The following is a 17,663-nucleotide window of genomic DNA, read 5'->3' as shown; positions in this document are numbered from 1 at the left end:
ATGAAGCACAAATAGTCATTTGCAAGTCCAAACCAAGTAAGTGGTCCAAACAGTGGAGGGGAGACCTAGGAGCTTTTCAAAAGCATCAACCTGCTGTGCTGCATCCTTGGCTAAACCACTTTCCTTCTCTGGACAACTGTTACCTCCCTGGAAAAATCAATCACACCTGCCTCCTGGGGACGGAGTAAGGAAGAAGAGATGCAAGAAGAGGTTTACTTATGCAGGAGGGCTCAGGTAATGCCAAGTACTTCCATGGGGAGAGTTCTATTCTCAAAGGACCTTGGAGAGCTTTATCAGAAGGAACCGTACTAAATGAGCTTTTACAAATAAGAGATAAAAGAGGCCAAGTTATTTTTAGCATATAATTCTTGTGGGCGTCTGCTGCTGCCTCTTTCCCTCCCATGCCAATGGAGCAGAATGTGGGTCAGGCAGAAAAGCAATTACCCTTTGTGTTACCTGGAGGGCAGTGCTGATTAGAGGATATTCTTTGTAAAATTCCACTGCCACCTTTCTTCTCTGAGAAAGGTGACTTTTCCGAGCCTATCTGACATTTTTTTTCTGTTTTATTTTTTTGCCCTCAGGGAGCACAAACAGCTTAGCAATCAGCCACACCCCTCTGTAATGTTTAGGGCTCACCATAAGCAATTCCAAGGGACATCAGAATTCTTAAGTGAGATCAGGCCCAGTCTGAGTATTGCGTCTTTGATAGGAAAGGAGGGCATTACGTTCCCATCAGCAGCGTCAGGGTAGGTTACATGTCTGACACTCCCAGGGCCCCACGCCTAGCCCTTCGATTCAGGGGTCAGCTCTTCCCAAGATTTCCCAAGCAAAGACGAGGTTTGCCTGGCCTAGAGCTGTCATCCCACTACCTCGTGTTTCTAAAATTTTTGTGTGAACAAAAAGTCTAAAAGGGATTCTAAAAGGCTATAAAAACCAATGAAAATATCAGTTCTTCTGCTGAAAAATAGAGATAAATGTTAAGAATTATTTAACAAATATAATTTCCTTAGAAGACGTTTTTCATCTAGCCATATAGTCTTTTTTTTTTTTTTTGATGGGGTTCTGCTTTCACTGGTGAAAATACTTGGGCTCAGGCTTCAGCTCTGGTCCTTACTTGTTCTTTAGCTTTGGACCAGCCACTTACTCTCTTTGCATCTCAGCTTCTCTTTCAGGAAAAAAAGGACAATATAACTTTTCAGAGATGGGGCATGCTGGTCCTGGAAAGCAATGTGATTCTTTTGGAAGAAGGGTGCTAGGGTTCACCTAGTCTTTCCCAGGACACTGGGATTCCATTCTTCCACGCACGCCTCTTACCCTTACAACGTTTGGTTTGTGTTTTCTCCCAGCTGGACTCAGAAGCTCCCCGAGGACAGAACCACATTTTACAATTCTGCATAGGTTTCATTGAACCTTGCATGCAATAGATACACAACAAATATCTGTCTATTATGGGTTTGCAGGTCTTTTGTATTTATGGGTTCTTGTCTCCAGTTAAGGTCAGGATGATGTTTTCTATTAGCACTGTGACTTGATATAACATTTAAAATGCTTCCATCTGTCCTCCCATTTCATTACTGTATCGCTCCAGTAAGGTGGGCAGGGGAAATGTGCCCTAGGGATTTACACAGATGAGCCATTTGGCACCCAGAGAGGAGGGAGGTGAGCTCACAGCCTCCCCGTGAGCCAAAAAGAGCCTGGACAAAACCTGGGTGCTTCACCGCTCCTGGTTCTGATGGGAAGTGTTCAGTCCACACCCTGAGAGAGGCAGGGGCCACGGTGAGACCTTACCTCATGGTTAGCAAATCGGATATCCCGAGAGAAGATGGTGGCCACCCAGTCGCATCCTAGTTTGACGTCGATGTTCTGGGCCAGTTTCTCTAGGGTGGGGAGGTGGCTAGCTTGGAAGTGGTAAGCCAGGGTCACATGTAGCTGCTTCTTATGAGGTTCCACGTGTACTTCTGGAAGAAAGGAAGGAAAAGGTCAGTCATTAAAATGTGGCAATCACAGCCATGGTGGAGATTTAAGAAACATAGATGGATTTATTCTGCTTCCCAAACCACAAAGGAGGGAGTCCCTCAGTCAGACAAAAGCTGGCTTCACAGCAGCTGGTTACAAAGGGGGTAGGTGATCCTGAGCCAGCCCTCCGTTGGACAAATACACACGTTTGAGCTTTTCTTAGGAGCCAAGGAGCAGGTGAAAGGCAGTATTTTCCGTAGACTCTTGCCTACAACCCCTCCAGCTGCTTACCGGCCTCATCATTCAGATAAGGAGATTGAACTGATTTATGCAGAAATACAGAGCTAGTTTTATAACTGCCTGACTCTCAAGGCTGTCCTGCCTTTTTTCGAAATCAAGTCTCTTTGCTCTGGGTGAGTCTGATGGAAAAACAAGGGAAAAAGGTGTAATAATTTCAAAGTCGAAAGCAGGGTTCCTCAACAGCAGTGCCACTGACATTTTATGTCAGATCATTCTTTATCGGGGGGGCCACCCTGTATGTCGTAGGGTGTTAGCAACATCCTCGGCCTCTAGTCACTGAAGGCCAGTAGAACCACCCAAATCAGGACAACCAGCAATGTCTCCAGACATTCCCCATAGATGGGGAAGAATCAGCTACGGTCCAAGCTAGAGCACCGAAGAAGATGCAACTAGTGAGGGAGTGTAGGGAATTAGAGAAATTCAGGGGCTTGCCCAAGTCACACACAGATCTAGTGGCCGAGACAGAATTAGAAGCTGAGTCTTTCGGTTTTAAGTATTTTTTCTGTGACAACTGCATTGCATTTCCTTGGTGAAAGCTGCAAAGGTCAAGGGTGTTTCTCTCTTGTTCATGCTGTGTCTCTAGTGCTCAGCACGCTGTAGGGTATGTTTGTAGGTGATGGATGAGTGTACATGGATGACTCTCCCTAAACCACCTAGAATGGAGGGTGGCACCCAATCTACTTGCTGAAGGAACCTGGGTCTGCCATAAACTCATGAACAACAAAGTTTAAGTTCTAAGGCAAGCATATGACCCCCTGCTTTCCACGTATAGGTTAAAAGGAGCTGCTTAAGCTAAGGGCTTCCAGAGCTGGGCCAGGTTCACCCGGCAGAGCCACCCAGTTCTCCAAATCACCACCAGGGGGCCGCGCAGGGGCAGAGAAACAAAGCCTGCCAAGTTCTTAGAGAGTGACAGCAGATTCTTGGAGAGGGACTGGCGCTGCTGCTTTGGGCTAGGAGAGCAAAGGCCTTGACTGCCGGTCGCTCAAAAGGTGCTCGAAGCAAGGGGGCTCCTGAGGGCTCTAGAGGTATCTGGACACTATAGGCAGGGCAGACAATCCCAGGAATTCGGCACCATGTCAGTGGGCCTTACCTTGGAGTACAGGATAACCTCTTCCCCACCCCTCAATGTATCATTTATAATTTTCCTACACATGGCTCTTCTGCCTCTTTTATTTGAACCTGTAATTAGTACTATACCCATTAAATATGTGTCCCAGAGACTTAAATCTTTGTTTTATTCATACGCTGGTTGAGCCCTGAATCAGAATTGCAGCCAATAGCTACTCTCCAGTTCACTGGACTTACCCAGGACAACAAACAAGAGGATGATAAAGGGACACCACCCATCCCCCAAAAAACAGAGTATCTATAACTGCAAGGAAGACCGTTCCATCCATCTTCCCCATGGGATCTAAGCCCCATCTCAATCAGAAGCAGGGTGGGCATCACCATCCCAAGATCATCAAGGTTGAGGAATGAACAAACATAAGGGGGGATATGCAACTATGGACTAAAGTAGACTGATTATTATTCTAGCACTGGAAGATCTTGCAACATTGATATAAAGGTAGTGGTCACCAGAGCGTCTGAGGGGAGGGGGATGGAAGAAGAGTTATAACATGGGGTATCTTGGGGACATTGGAACTGTTCTGCATGATATTACAATGACAGATACAGGCCAATATACATTTTGTCAAAACCTATAAAAATGGTGGGGTGCAAAGTGTAAACCATAATGTAAATGATAGACCATGGTTAGCAGCAATGCTTCAATATGTATTCATCAATTGTAACAAATGTCCCACACTAATGAAGGATGTTGTTAATGTGGGAAAGTGTGGGAGGGGGAGTGGGGTGAGATATATGGGAATCCCCTGTATTTTCAACGTAACATTTATGTAATTTAAAATTCTTGAATAATAATAATAATAATAATAATAATAATAAAGGTGTTTGAAGGATCGGCCTCAGTCCTGGCTGGGACCTCCTTGACTCATATGTGAAAGATTTGGGTTGTATGGCTATAGGAGTTTTGGTTCTTGTGGGAATTTACTGTTCTGATGTCATTGTGCATCTTTAACTGCTTAAGGAGTGAGCACTGGATGGTCTTCCAAGAAGGTTAGGAAGACAGTCATTTAATATTTTAAAAAGGAGCAGAGAGGACTGGGGCCCTGCAGGGAATAGCTGTGCTGGGCCATGCTTTGCCATTCCTGCAGGAGCTCATCCCCTCGCTCCACAGTCACTTTTTACCCAGACTAAGCCCAGGGCTCTCCTGGCACCCACAACCACTCACCGGTTTTGGATGCAGCCTCTGCGGCAAAGTCAGCAGCAAACTTCTTGAGGACCTCGGCGCTGTCCTCCTTCACGAAGAGACCGATGAAGTTGGAAGAAGTATAGAGCTCCAGGGGCAGCGGGGCCGAGAACTTACATTTCCAGCGGCTGACGGTGGCCTGCAGGGCTTCCCCCAGGGCATCCACCTTGCTGTCCTCACACTGGCAGAGGGAAAGAGAAGCAGCTTCATGCAGAGGGACGGCTGCTTCTTGACACTCCTCTCCCCAGAGACTGGAGGCTGATGATGCAATTACTTAACCATCACCCCCATCTGCAAGGAGGTAGAGAAACTGCAGATGCCCAGTCTCTGCAAGTGGACTATGCAACTGGTAAATGAAACTGGGGCATGGGCAGCCTCTTCCCTCCCTGCTCTGATGTGGCCCCTTCTCTGTGCCCAACCAGAACACAGCTGGACTGGTCTAGCAGAAAGTAAGAGTGGAAACATATGCTGGGAGAGAGTGACAGCATTCCAAGAGACATTTGTGTGTTTTCTACTGTTTTGCATCATCCATGGCCTTTTTATTTCTCTTAGAAGATCAGAAGTTGACTCTACTTCTGCCCCCGTGATCATTGGGAAGAATGAAACTCAGGATGCTTGTGACATCATCCTCCCACCCTCGTCAGAGGCGTGGAAGAAAGAATGAGTGTCTCTAAAAGTCTGAATGTTTTTGAGAGAGATCTTGAGATGACTAAGAGGAAATGATGATCCCTTTAATTTTCAGAGTGAATGGTACAAGAGAAGGTGTTAGGAACATATTTTTACCTTGAAAAAAGAGACAGAATCTTAAAAAAACAAACTATAATATTTTTTAAAAAAACATTGTCTTATGCTACTATTCTCCTTTGCTTTGAATATACCTGGATAAACTCTTCTCCATCTCCAAACTGAACTAAAATAAAAGAAATGCATTTATATTATGGTGAGGAGGGTTTAATTTAGTCATTAAATAAACTTGCTGACAGCTAGGGTTACGGACTAGGTTACCATGTCAGGTACAAGATTATCTCTGCTCTCTCTAGAAAGTTCTAGGGAGAAAAATATTCTGTGGACAGTGTCCACCAGGCAGAAATAACTTTCCATGTATACAGACCGCATTTCTTGTTTCCAGCTCTAGCTTTGTTCTCTTTGCTTGTCAGAAGAGCGGAAAGGGCATTCAATGGACAAGGGTTAAGCTAGATCAGTTACTCCATTCCGGATGCCAGACCAATGTGCTATTCACAGTGGGTCAAAGCTGTCCCCGGGAGCAGGTGCTCCTCATGAATGCTACCCCAAACCTGGGCCCAGTGTGCCTGAGGTCTCAGCAGATATGAAGAAAAGGTCTACCTAGCTGTGGACCTCACTGTTCCTGGAAGGTCCATCAGCTCTGGAATCTATTTCCGCCATCTTTCATCGAGGCTCCTGACTTGTACTCCAGGTGCCAAGGGGCTGGCTGGAGTGCAGGGAGCCAGGCTCCTGGGGGGTCGGGGAACTGCAGCTCACCATGAAGAACTGGCAGAGCGTGATGTGGGGAAAGATGTTGTGAGCCTTGTTCTTCCCGCAGATCTGCTTCGACTGCTGCCAAAAGTCGGAAAGCTTCTGTGCCAAGGGGCCAGTGGGGCGGAGGTAGAGGACGTACTCTCGGGGCAGGGGATCATCGAGGAAGGGGTCACCGACATGGGAGAATAACCTGCAGGATAGAAGGGAGCCAAAGAAGGCTCACTGGAGAATCATGGAAGGGAAGAAAGAGTGAAAGAGCCAGATTCACCCTCCACCTGTACCACGTCCCGGTCAAGAAGCAGGGTATCCACGAGTGCTTTAAGAATCTACCCCTGAAAGCTCACCCTTCATACTCAACCCTCAGATGCCTCAGTTTACCTTCTTCTGCCTGTCATCTGGTATGGTATCCTCACTCGAAAAAGAATCCACCTCCCAAGAAGCTTTCTAGATAAACTCCAAATCCTTTCCCAATGCACCAGGACAATTCCAGCTGGTCCTATCCCCAGTTCAGGCTAGGTGCCTGCAATGATACAGGATGCTGTGTGTGTGTGTGTGTGTGGGGGGGGTCACCTTCTGGAGTCTGCCCTGGGTAGTATGTCCTGGAAAGTAACTGGGATATCTTTCTAAATTGATTTGCCCAGCACCCCCACATCTAAAGTGCACCTTCAAGGGGCTGGAGGGGACACACACTGTTACAAGGGCTCTCTCCTCAAAATCCTTTGGATCCTTTTAAACAGCTCCAAAGAGAAGGACACCCAGGGGCCAGGAAAGGGGAGGGAACTCACTTGATAAATGAGCTTGTCACACCTCCTTTGGCTGCTCTCCCCCCACCCCGCTGGAAGGGTCCATTAGAGAAAGCCTGCACACCCTAGCTCATCTGCAGACACTCAGAGTTAATTATATGCTATTTTCTCAATTTATTTATTTCATACCAACCAGTCACATGCTGCCTGAACACTTCTTCCTCCTGTGGATGCCAAAGCTTTTTGTCTGAAAGGAGAAATCAAATTTCTATTGTTAGTATTTTTAGCCTGTTATCAGCTTTTTTCACTGCAGTGGCAAGAACGGAGTGTGTGTTTGGGGGGTGGGGGAGGGGGAGGGGGTGCACACCACAGCCTGAGCTCCACTCACCCCTCAGGGTGTGGGGACAAGATGCCTTCAGCAGGATTTTCCAAGGGTCATACCCAGGCATATGGAAGTTAGGACTTGCAATTAATTTACATGTAATTAGCATTGCATTTGCATGCATCCCCACAGCCCTTACAGTCTATTTTCAGCAGTTTCCACATTAGAGTTTTATTTTTGCTTCCCTAAAGGTTGTCATGTCTTAGTTGTTCTTCCTTCCTTTGCACCCACTCCCTCTTACTGACCCAGATACCCTGCAGAGTCCTTTTTTTTTTTAACCTGCCCCGCCTCTGCCCTAGGCATTGGCCTCAGGCTAGATCCATGACCTCCACTCTTTTAGAGACACCTTTGGGGACAAGTAGCACTGGTAAAGGGTATGGTTAGAACAGGGCTGCCTGCTCTCCCACCACTGGAAAAACAACCGGAAATTCTACTCAGGGCGGGTCAGTAACTATGGGGCTCAAATGCAGAAGCACAGAGAGAGGCTGAAATCTTAGACAGGTATCCAAGCATCAGCTAGTTCTGGGCCCACCCACGCATCCGTCCGTCCATCCACCCATCCATCCATCCAACCATCCACCCATCCACCCACCCATCCATCCATCCATTGTGCCAACACTTATTCAGTCAATTTTTATTGAACCTCTACTCTTTGTCAGCTCTTTGGCAGACTCTGGGTAGACCCTAATGAAAAAGATGTTTACAGTCCCTTCCCTCATGGAGTTTTCAGTCTAGTGGGCATGAAAAATATTTACTGATACAAAGCATTGTCTAAGTACAGTTGTGGTAACCATAATGAAGGGAAAGGACAGGGAACCCTAAGGACATCCGACTTGACCTGTTCTGAGGGGCCAGGGAAGGCTTGGCTGAGGAAGTGACGTCTGAGATGAGACTTGAAGGATCTGGAGTCGCCTGGGCTGGGTTTGGTGAGTTGTGGTGGAAAGCACACAACCATCTACTTTAGAGTGAGGCGGAAAGAGCACACGAGCTAAGGCATAAAAGGTGCCTTGGGCAGAGCCTGACAGCACGTGTGTGTGTGTGTGTGTGTGTGATCAATAAACCATCACTCTCCTGTCCTCTACACAGGGGTGATTCAATGTCCTTGGGAGGGAGAGGAGATGGGAGGGAATCCTAGATAAATGGACACTTTCCAAGCATCATTTTCCCAACTGGCCCTTGACCCTGCCTCCTTCTGCCTCTTCCTAGCCCTCTACAGACCAATTCAATTGATGGATGCTGTGAGCACCCCAGCGTGTCAGACTGGAAGAGGTCGCCTGGGAGCCAGACTTCATTTGAGACAAGAGAAAACTCAGGGGGGAGGAAGTGAAGGAACGTGTTGAAAGCAGCCTGGCGCGGTGATGGCCGAGGGAGGGTCAGACCCCAGGTCTGACTCACATTCAGGCGCTGACCCTCTTTACCCTGCTGAAAAATACCTTAAATCCCTTCCTTTTCTCCCATGAAAATCTGAGCACAAATACCAAATGATGAGGACACAGGAACTTGTACAGCTAAGTAGAACAGGAGTCTAAACGACAAACCTTATAGTAAGATGAAGTTATGGAGAAGCCACATAGACTATTCTGACCCCCTTGGAACAGAAGCTGGAGCAGAAGTCTAACAAAAACCTAGAGACAGACACCCACGCGGACCCCTTCCCATACCCTGCTGCCGAGTCGCCAGCCCTGTCTGTTCCCTTTAACGTTCACAAGACTATCAAAGGCCATACACCTTAATTGTTTTTTGGAGCTGGAAATCATGTACCCACAAAAGAGTGCAAGTTATAATCTTTTTCAGAGGGATTAAGTTCACCATGGAAGGACCCATTGTTTGAAAAACAAATGGAAAAAGGAAAACTCATCTGTGGTATAAAAATGTGCTATTTATACAAAGGATCCAATTCTTTTTTTCCTACTCTCTTCCCCCAATGAAATATGTCCTACTGAAATTTATTTCTCCCGAGGCACAAACACTCTCTCTGGAAAGGAAAGATCTAATTAGGTATGGTCTCTGTATGTCAAAAGACAAGCGTTAGAGAGGGGGTCAAAGAAAAAATGGAGCAAAAAAATTAAAGCTTTGGGTGGATAAGTGCTACAACGAAAGACTAAGGAACTCCAAATTCTTCTTCCTGAAGATGACAAGTGTGAGAGACCCGCAGGTGATGGAAGTCAAGGTTTCCGAGGCACCTCTCTGGCGAGGGCCAGCCAAATAATATTAGCTTTGGCCACAGCACAGAGAGTTCAGGTTTGCTGCCAGAAAGAACTTCCTGGGAGTAATGAACCTGAAGTATTTAAAGGTTCTAGAGAGTAGCTGCAGTTTCTTCTCACTCTGTTTAAAACAAGACTGGTCTTACCTATGAGAGAGAGAGGCATGGGTTTCTCAGGGGACGGTCCCCTCCTCCCCTTGGCCAGGGGCGCCAGGCAAGGCCCTGCCACCCCTTCCCCCGCTGCCAGGCTGACGATGGTTCTGGATGAGTCTGTTCCCAGAGCTCTGCCCACAGAACAGACTGAAGCCAGGGAGCCACAGAACCAGTCTCCCCCTCTCCACCCTGCTCAAGAAAGGCTGTTGCCATAGAGCACCACCTCCCCAGTCCTTCCAACGGGGCCACGGCCAAGGGCAGTGGGAGGGTGTGGGGTGGACCCAAACATCTGCTATCCAGAGTGACTCAGAAGTTGGCAGAGGGTTTTCTTAGAGACGGCTAGGGACCTTGAGCAGATAGAGGGGAAGGATCCCTTTAAACTTAAAAGGCCAGTAGGCCAGCCGTGGGATCGTAGCAATGCATTATTTACATTGGATCTTCTGGGTGAGAACCAGTGGGACCTGAGAACTGTCGATGTTCCGTCTTGTGTTGACCATAAACTGGACTTCTGATCCAGGTCCTAACATTTCTGGTTATTTCCAGGATTTGTTCTTAGCGTAATAGGAAAAAAAAAAATGGCGCACACTCTCATGCCTGCTAATGAAAGGGGAAGATCAGTACAAATAAGGTAAAACAACAGCTAATCAAAAAATCATGCAGGCAGCTATGTGGGAATTAGCCAGATGGGGAGGAACAGCACCCACCGGTGGCCTGGCTCTGCTCTGGGCTGGGATTGCTCCTGCTCTCTGCTGTCTATCCCCAGCTCCATTCATTTGGAGACGCAGGGGCTGGCCTGGCCCCAGGGCCACTGCTCTATCCAATCCCCAGCTTACTCCCTTCTAAGGTCAGTAAATACTCAGGAAACCCCTGGCTCAGGCCCCAGGTTCTCTAGGGTGATTGATCTCTCGTGTGCCTTCAGAAGAGAGTCCTTCCCATATTTTGTTGCCACTTGACAAAACTCATACATCTGACACAAACAATGAAAAACAATAGGCTATTTATACACTAGCAGGAGGGAAAATAGAGTCCCTCAGAATAGTAAGACCTTGATTCAATAAAATAGAAACCTAATTTCTTGAGCTTTCCGATGACATGAAGTTGTACTGAGCGTGGCTTTGGGTGGCTGGTAGACACACACTCTTGGCCTCAGCCTTGCCATCTACTCCTCGTGTTGGCTCTCTGTGACCAAGGACCTCGTTTTGTAGGAAAAGAGAATGCATGGAGTCAAGTACATATCTTTCAAGTGGATGAAAGCCCCTGAGCACCTGAAATGAAATTGTTATCTGTTCTTCACGTGCTAAGATCATCTCAAATTCTGGAAGCATTAAATGCTAACTACACGATCTGAAAAAAGTTTCTTAACCTCCTGGATTCCAGTTGTTTAATTTTCCACTTTGAATTCTGTAAAAAAACAAACGACCTAATTACTCAGACATCTCGTTCTCTTCCCTCAAAATCAATTTAACATTGTGTTCCAGGCTGGGGGATGGGCAAGCTTAGGTAGAATCCAACTAGTATTTTTCCTGATTGGGTAGTCCAGACCCACAAAGAGGCTCCTGCTGCCACTACAGGAAAATAACTAATTGAAAGGTTGTTTTTTTTAAAGGATGCATTTGAAAGAAACAGATGTCGATTTGCAATGTGGTTACAAATTTGATCAGCCATCAAAGGCGTTGCTTGTGCTCTATGAAGAGCTGCCTGCTCAGCGCTGGACTTGCTCATAGGAGGACCTGGGGCTGCTCAGTGGCCTGCCCGAGGCTGACAGCCATCACGAGAAGAGTGGCAAGCAGGTGTCTCTCCATCTACTAGGAGAAAAAGAAGAAGGAAGCCAGTAATGATGGAAGGACTTTTTTTGTACCAGGCACTTCGACTTTAAGCCCACATGTCAAACCATTGATAGGGCCTTTGCTGACTCTGGAAGGTCATACCTGTACTGCGGCTGCGCTACCTCCCTGGTGGTTGCATTCTAGAAGCTGCTTCTGTAAAGAAGTATATTGAGTAGCCGTCAATTTTTGCTGGGTCAAAAGCTTAATTTTATTATTTTTTAAAAATACACTGTTCGGTGCCAGATCTACAGGACTCAGTGCCTAAATCTCAATATTTGGGTTTTGATACCAGCGAGGTCAGCCTCACATGATACAGCACTTCTGCCGCTTCTCTGCAGACCAGCCCTCTCAAATGGAGATTGCCCAGTTGGGGGGAATGTGGCTGTGGGGTGGGGGGAAGGGTGGAGTGTCTGTGTCTGTTCACCAAAGGGAGCCGTAAAGTGCGGTTTACTTCTCTGGTTCCGGTATTTTCTCCATGAAGGAAAGTAGCAGCGGGTCTGTAGGCAGCTTGGGATTTGTGGAGGCAAGAGTCTTTCCCCGAAGGATGTATGAGAATGGCCTGCTCTAACCAACTACTCAGAAGGGCTCCCAGCTCGATGGTCCTGTTCCAGATCATCCTGGTCCAGATGAGGGAACCGAGGCTCGAGGTCGCACCACCCGTAACGGGCATCAGCGTCATCTACGGAGCATCTGAGGTCCACACGTGATGGATATGCAGAGAGAATGAAGATAGAGTCCTTGCTCCCAAGGAATTCACGAGCGGAGGCTGCAGGTTCAGAAGCCAGGTGCTCCTGGCTCCAGCGTCCAGTCCTTGCCCACACCCCTGCCTGCACAGTCCAGCGGCCCTCACTCTGCACTAGGCCACATCTTGCTGCTCCTCCCGCTCCATCGAGGCTGCCCAGGGAGCTCTGACCTCACTTCTGCTCGCCCGCCAGGCTCTCCGGCGTTGGTGTCCACAGAGGCTACGGTGTACATATGCTCAGCATTTTGCCTCCCAGCAACCCACCTGAACGTACTGGACAGCAAAGCTCAACCATCCAGGCAGTGCCTATTAGGGCAAAAAGGAGAGGAACGTCTACTTTCTCCTACGGCATATCAGCACTGGTCTGGCAGTCTGAGATTTGTGCAAGTCTTGGCCCTTCTGTGCTGTGTGATTTGGGGAAATCCACTTTGCTTCTCTGTTGTCAAGTCTTCCCTTCCTTGTAGCTCAACAACAGCGTCCCCTTGACATCCCAGGTCAGAGCAGAAGGACCTCAAGGCTTTGAACAGTGCATCTATTAAGTATTAAAGAGGAGGTGGGGGTGAGTGTGTTATAATTTCTTAATCTGTTTTAAAACAATTACCGTGGAAGATTACTGAGTCTGTGTTCTTTTATACCAGCAGTGAAGTCTGACCCTGGGCTAGTAACAGAAGCACTGCTGCAGGGAGGGGGGTGGATTCCTGGGTTGGTGGTGGGATGACCAGGCAAGACTGAGCACAAAGGTAGGTAAAATAAGCCCTTGCAAATGCGTACCCCAGTCAATCAGGGATGTGCTAGGTTAGGTCATCCTGTTTTACACCGCCTGTGCCTCTGCGCCTGGTTGAAGCTGCTTCTAGAGCCATGCCAGCACCAGACAGGCAGTCCTCGCTGCTCAGAGAAGGGTGCTGGCGGTAACACAGGCCTCCTCAGGCCTCAGATCCAGCCTTCCTTATTTCGCGGTTAAGCTAAGCAGGAAGTGACGTCTAGAGAAGTAAAGGCAATGGCATGTGAGTGAGGTGGCCGCCTCTAGTTGCCTGAAGTGAGGACAAAACCGTGGAAGCCACAGTCGCAGCCTGGGGACAAGACGGAGGACTTAGACATGAGCCCCCCCAGGCTTCCAAAGACTCTTTCCTCGGAGATGGGGTTAAAGATGAAAAATAGTGACTCGAGCGCCATAGCGGGCAGTGGTTGTCAAGGTGGTTGGTTAAGGATGAAACCACTTCTAACCTGCTGAACGTCTTCCTCTTCTGGGGAGGAACTTACTCCATGGAAAGGTCATTACGCCTCTTCTAAAGCGCCGGACAAGTTCTGGAGTCCAGGGATCTGACCAGCTTTCTCCTTGCCCTGCCTTCTCCAAAATGACTTGGATGGGCTGGGAGTCCCAAGACAAAGTAAGAGCCCCGTGAATGCTGGGTGAGTGTGGAAGCAGGGGAGCCCAGTGTCCTGGCCGAGGGCTGTCAGGCTCCCTCTTCTCCCGAACAAGGGAGAAGGGGCAACAAGCCTCTTGTTTGGAGTGTGACCATGGAGACCTGCTCCCAGCCTCCTGGGGTGCCTTCCAAGTGGGAATGGGAACAGCACTTCTCGGCAGCAGCGGAAAGAGAGGATATTGAGAATTTCTGGGTCTGTCTGTCTTTGGCCTGTGCCCCTCGTCTGTAACTCAGCTAAACCAGCAAAGGCTCTCCTTCTCATCCTTTAAAAAATGTGAGCAAAACCAAACCTATTCTCAGAAGGAGAAAGTCTGGATATGAAAAACATTTTTATGACTAAGAAACAAAATTGCTAATCTGAAAAGGAGAAGTTCCCTCTATTTCATTTCCGTTCTTATGAATCAGGATTGATAGGCTTCTCAGGTTTTTCCCTAATCTTCCTCCGTCTTGAATTCCACCGTTCTCCTTTGGCGAAGCTTTGTTCCGTTCCACCCCTAGCTGTAACCAGCCTGCTTCCTCTTTCTCTCCTCTTGGTTCCATCTGTTCCAGGGATGGACTGGCCTCCCATGCACAGAGCCCCCCACCCGAGCCATTTGGGTATGGGGGGAGGGGTGGATCTGGGACAAAGAGCAGACATGGCCCCAAGAACCCCAGGGCCCAGGACGGGAAGATGCCTACAGAAGCGGCCAGCTTACTTCCCGAATTCACAGCCTGCGGCTCCTCTCATCTATCGTCCAGCCTTCCCCATGCGTCTAGATGTCACTTCTGAGGCAGTCCATGTCTCAGCTACTAGTGTCCAAGAAGATGGGTACAGAATGGGTCCCACCTTTAACTGATAGTCAGAGGCCAAGCATGTGTGTGGGAAGCATTTGAGGAACAGTTAGAAGCCCCTTAGGCGGAGGGAAGCAGAGGTGTAACCCCTTTCCCCTTTTTTTTTAGCCAAGTCCCCCTGGCCACAGTAAAATGGAAAACTGGCCAGATATCACAGCTCTTGTGGATCCTGGCTGGAGCTAGAACGTGAACCCTGGTTTTCAGGTTGCCTCTCTCTGAAGGACGCTACTTCCCAATTTGGGGCTTTAGCTTCTCAAAAGAGTGAGGGCCATAGGGAGGCTGAGAAAGAAAGATGTGACATCTGTCAAGTGCCTTGAGATCCTTAGAAGCAAACAAGAGATGGAAATGATCCCTCGGCTGGACAGGCCCTTGAGACCATCCTGTCCGTTCCTCCGTGTGGCTGGGCAGGGCTGTACTTGCAGCATTCTGGACATCTGAAGGACTCATTCCCACCCTTACAGACCTGAATGGCCCTTGCACTCAGAAAGTTCCTCCATGCGTCCAGACTCCTTCCAACTGGGCCCAAACGCATGCCGCTTTTTCCATGGTTGTTCTATTGTCAGTTTCACACAAGGAATCCCAGCTACTTTTTGTCACCAAGGCCAGTAAAAACAGGCTTGCAAAGCACCCGGGCAGTTCCGTTGAACAACCCTATCTTTGAAGTCACTGCCCCCCGTACCCCGACCCCGTCCCATGACGGGTAGGGAAGGCAGAGGAGAAGCCTGAATAAGCATAAACCATAATGGCCCTTCCTATTTCCTTCAGAGGAAATGAACCTAATGGAGAACGATATATTGATCATAAAGACCCAACTTCAGAATCAGTCCCCTGAGAGTGAAACCTTTCAGTTAGCTGGGGCTAATGGCCCGGGTCTTTCGGCGGCTGTGGCCTGGGTGCGAGAAGCGCATCGAACAATCAATGGGATAGCAAGGCTGCTGGGGACACTATCAACGAGGCCGGCCCACGGGTCGGAAAATGCTCTGGGCTCTTTCATAAAGCTAATCGAGAGGGGAAATAATATTATGAGCTCTCTGGGGGCTTAAGAAAGGTCACCGAGCTGAAGAACGCCAACCTGCAGGGGCACCCCTCTTTCTTTCCTGCTCTCAACAGGACAATACTTTGCATCCAAAGCCCATTAAGCAGCGCTCCTCAGGGGGTGGTTAGAGGGAAAATGCTGCTTAGGTCTCCTGATGATTTTCGGTGTCAGGGCCCAGCAGCCCATGTCGGGATGCCTTGTTTAATCTCACCAAAAAGGGGCTGGCACTCCGGCCTCTGCTATAGGAAGGCAGCAGTCTATAATTGGGAAACCAGCCATTAAACTGCAGGGGTGGCATCATAAAACACATTTCTATTCGCCTCTGTTCTAAATCTGGCTAGGAGCTAGACAATACCATTCCTCCCCTCAAGATCAATGAATATTTGCACAGAGGCACAAGTGAGTAATTATAGTAGGGAAAAAAGCACATTCTTAGGAGCCAAACTTGCACTAGCTGTGAGGCTATGGGTAAGTAATGATCCTCTCTGAGACTCAGTTTTCCAGTCTCTTAAATGGGTGTGGCAGTTTGATATTATTTATGAATTTCAAAAAGAAATATTGACTATGTTTGTAAACTGGTTGGTTCCTCTGGGCATGATAACCCTTTGATTGTATTAGATTCAGCTGAGACGTCTGATTAAACTATGTTAAGATTAGGGCTTTGGGGAAACGGACTTTGGCCCAGTGGTTAGGGCGTCCGTCTACCATATGGGAGGTCCGCGGTTCAAACCCCGGGCCTCCTTGACCCGTGTGGAGCTGGCCATGCGCAGTGCTGATGCGCGCAAGGAGTGCAGTGCCACGCAAGGGTGTCCCCCCTGTGGGGGAGCCCCATGCGCAAGGAGTGCGCCCATGAGGAAAGCCGCCCAGCGTGAAAAGAAAGAGCAGCCTGCCCAGGAATGGCGCCGCCCACACTTCCCGTGCTGCTGATGACAACAGAAGCGGACAAAGAAACAAGACGCAGCAAATAGACACCAAGAACAGACAACCAGGGGAGGGGGGGGAATTAAATAAACAAATAAAATCTTTAAAAAAAAAAAAAGATTAGGGCTTTGATTCAACCACGTCATTAGAGTATGACTCAGCATTGCGTGCGTACCCCCTTGATGGGCTGATAAAACCATAAAACAGACTCTCACAAAGAAGTAGATACAGAGAGAAGACGAACAGGGAGGAAGAAGGTAGCTCATTAGATGCAGCAGAGGCCCTGGGAAGAGAGAGGAGCCTGATAGTCTACAGCTGACCTTGTGAAGAGAACAGAGCAGCTGACCCCAGAGAGAAACGAGCCTCGGGAAAAGAGATGAGCCCCATGCCAGCCTACAGCTGAGATCAGAAGAAGCTGGACCCACAGAGCCTTAAGAGGAAGAGGAAGGCTGAACCCTTGCATATGTTGCCCACCATCTTGCCTCAACACGTGGCAACAGAACTTGGTAAGGAAGTAAACTTGAGTTGGACTATCTAGGGCCTTGTAACTGTAAGCTTCCACCCCTAATAAATACCCTTTATAAATGCCAACAAAGTTCTGGTACTTCGCATCAGTACCCCTTTTGGCTGATTAATACAATAGGGATAATAATTCCTCCCTTGCAGGGCAGAATGATGATGAACTAATATTGGAAAATGTATTTGAAGAGCTCAGCACAGTGGCTGGCATATACTAGTTACTCAATAAGTATACCATTTGTGAAGCAGATGTGGCTCAAGGGACTGGGCTTCAGGCTACCACATGGAAGGTCTGGGGTTCAGTCACCAGTGCCTCCTAAAGAAAAGACAGTGACCTCAAACAATGAGGGAAAACATAAATAAATAAAATAAATCTTAAAAAAAAAGAATAACATTTGTAAGCAGATTATCTAATCAGTCTTTGCAATTTTCCTAGGATAATGTTTGTGAGCACTATGCAATCGCAATATTTCAAGACCGAGTACCTGAAGAAGATACCATTTCTTCTTTCTCTCCTGCTGAGTTAGGTCTGTTCCTACAACTCTGTCAGAAGGCTTTGAGCAACACAGAGGATTTGGGTAGAGATAAGAGCTTTCCAGGTAAAGGCAATAGTACAAGGCAAGACTGGGAGGTGGAAACAAGTCCATGAAGGTGGAGTATTGTAGGGAAGTCTACTGGACAGCTGTCATGGGAGAGGAGGACAGAGAGAGCCTCCAGAGGAGTTTAGATTCAATAAGGAAGGAAGTGGGGAGTCCGTGGGGTGGGGAAAGCCACACTTTCCACTGCTCTAGTAATCTAGGCTGTCTTGGGGGAGAGAGA

The 17,663-nt window shown here is 48.0% G+C and overlaps 1 protein-coding gene across 2 annotated transcripts in view; it reads right to left on the bottom strand.

The window, feature by feature from the left end:
* Positions 1–17,663, bottom strand: part of UBASH3B (ubiquitin associated and SH3 domain containing B) — a 138,208-nt gene that overhangs the window by 28,538 nt on the left and 92,007 nt on the right. Inside the window, exons 2-5 of one of the 2 annotated variants that reach the window (XM_058289366.2) lie at positions 7,001–7,054; positions 6,068–6,254; positions 4,550–4,748; positions 1,789–1,958 (exon numbers count right to left, since the gene is read on the bottom strand). In XM_058289366.2, the coding sequence (XP_058145349.1) occupies positions 1,789–1,958; positions 4,550–4,748; positions 6,068–6,254; positions 7,001–7,054 (610 nt within the window). Of the gene's footprint in view, positions 1–1,788; positions 1,959–4,549; positions 4,749–6,067; positions 6,255–6,996; positions 7,055–17,663 lie in introns of both variants that reach the window. The other variant, XM_058289367.2, reaches the window with a different exon arrangement.

This window comes from Dasypus novemcinctus, chromosome 27, assembly GCF_030445035.2.
Source record: "Dasypus novemcinctus isolate mDasNov1 chromosome 27, mDasNov1.1.hap2, whole genome shotgun sequence".
Classification (NCBI taxonomy): Eukaryota; Metazoa; Chordata; class Mammalia; order Cingulata; family Dasypodidae; genus Dasypus; species Dasypus novemcinctus.
The sequence above is the reverse complement of the archived record's forward strand: the minus strand, read 5'-3'. Positions and strand labels throughout refer to the sequence as shown.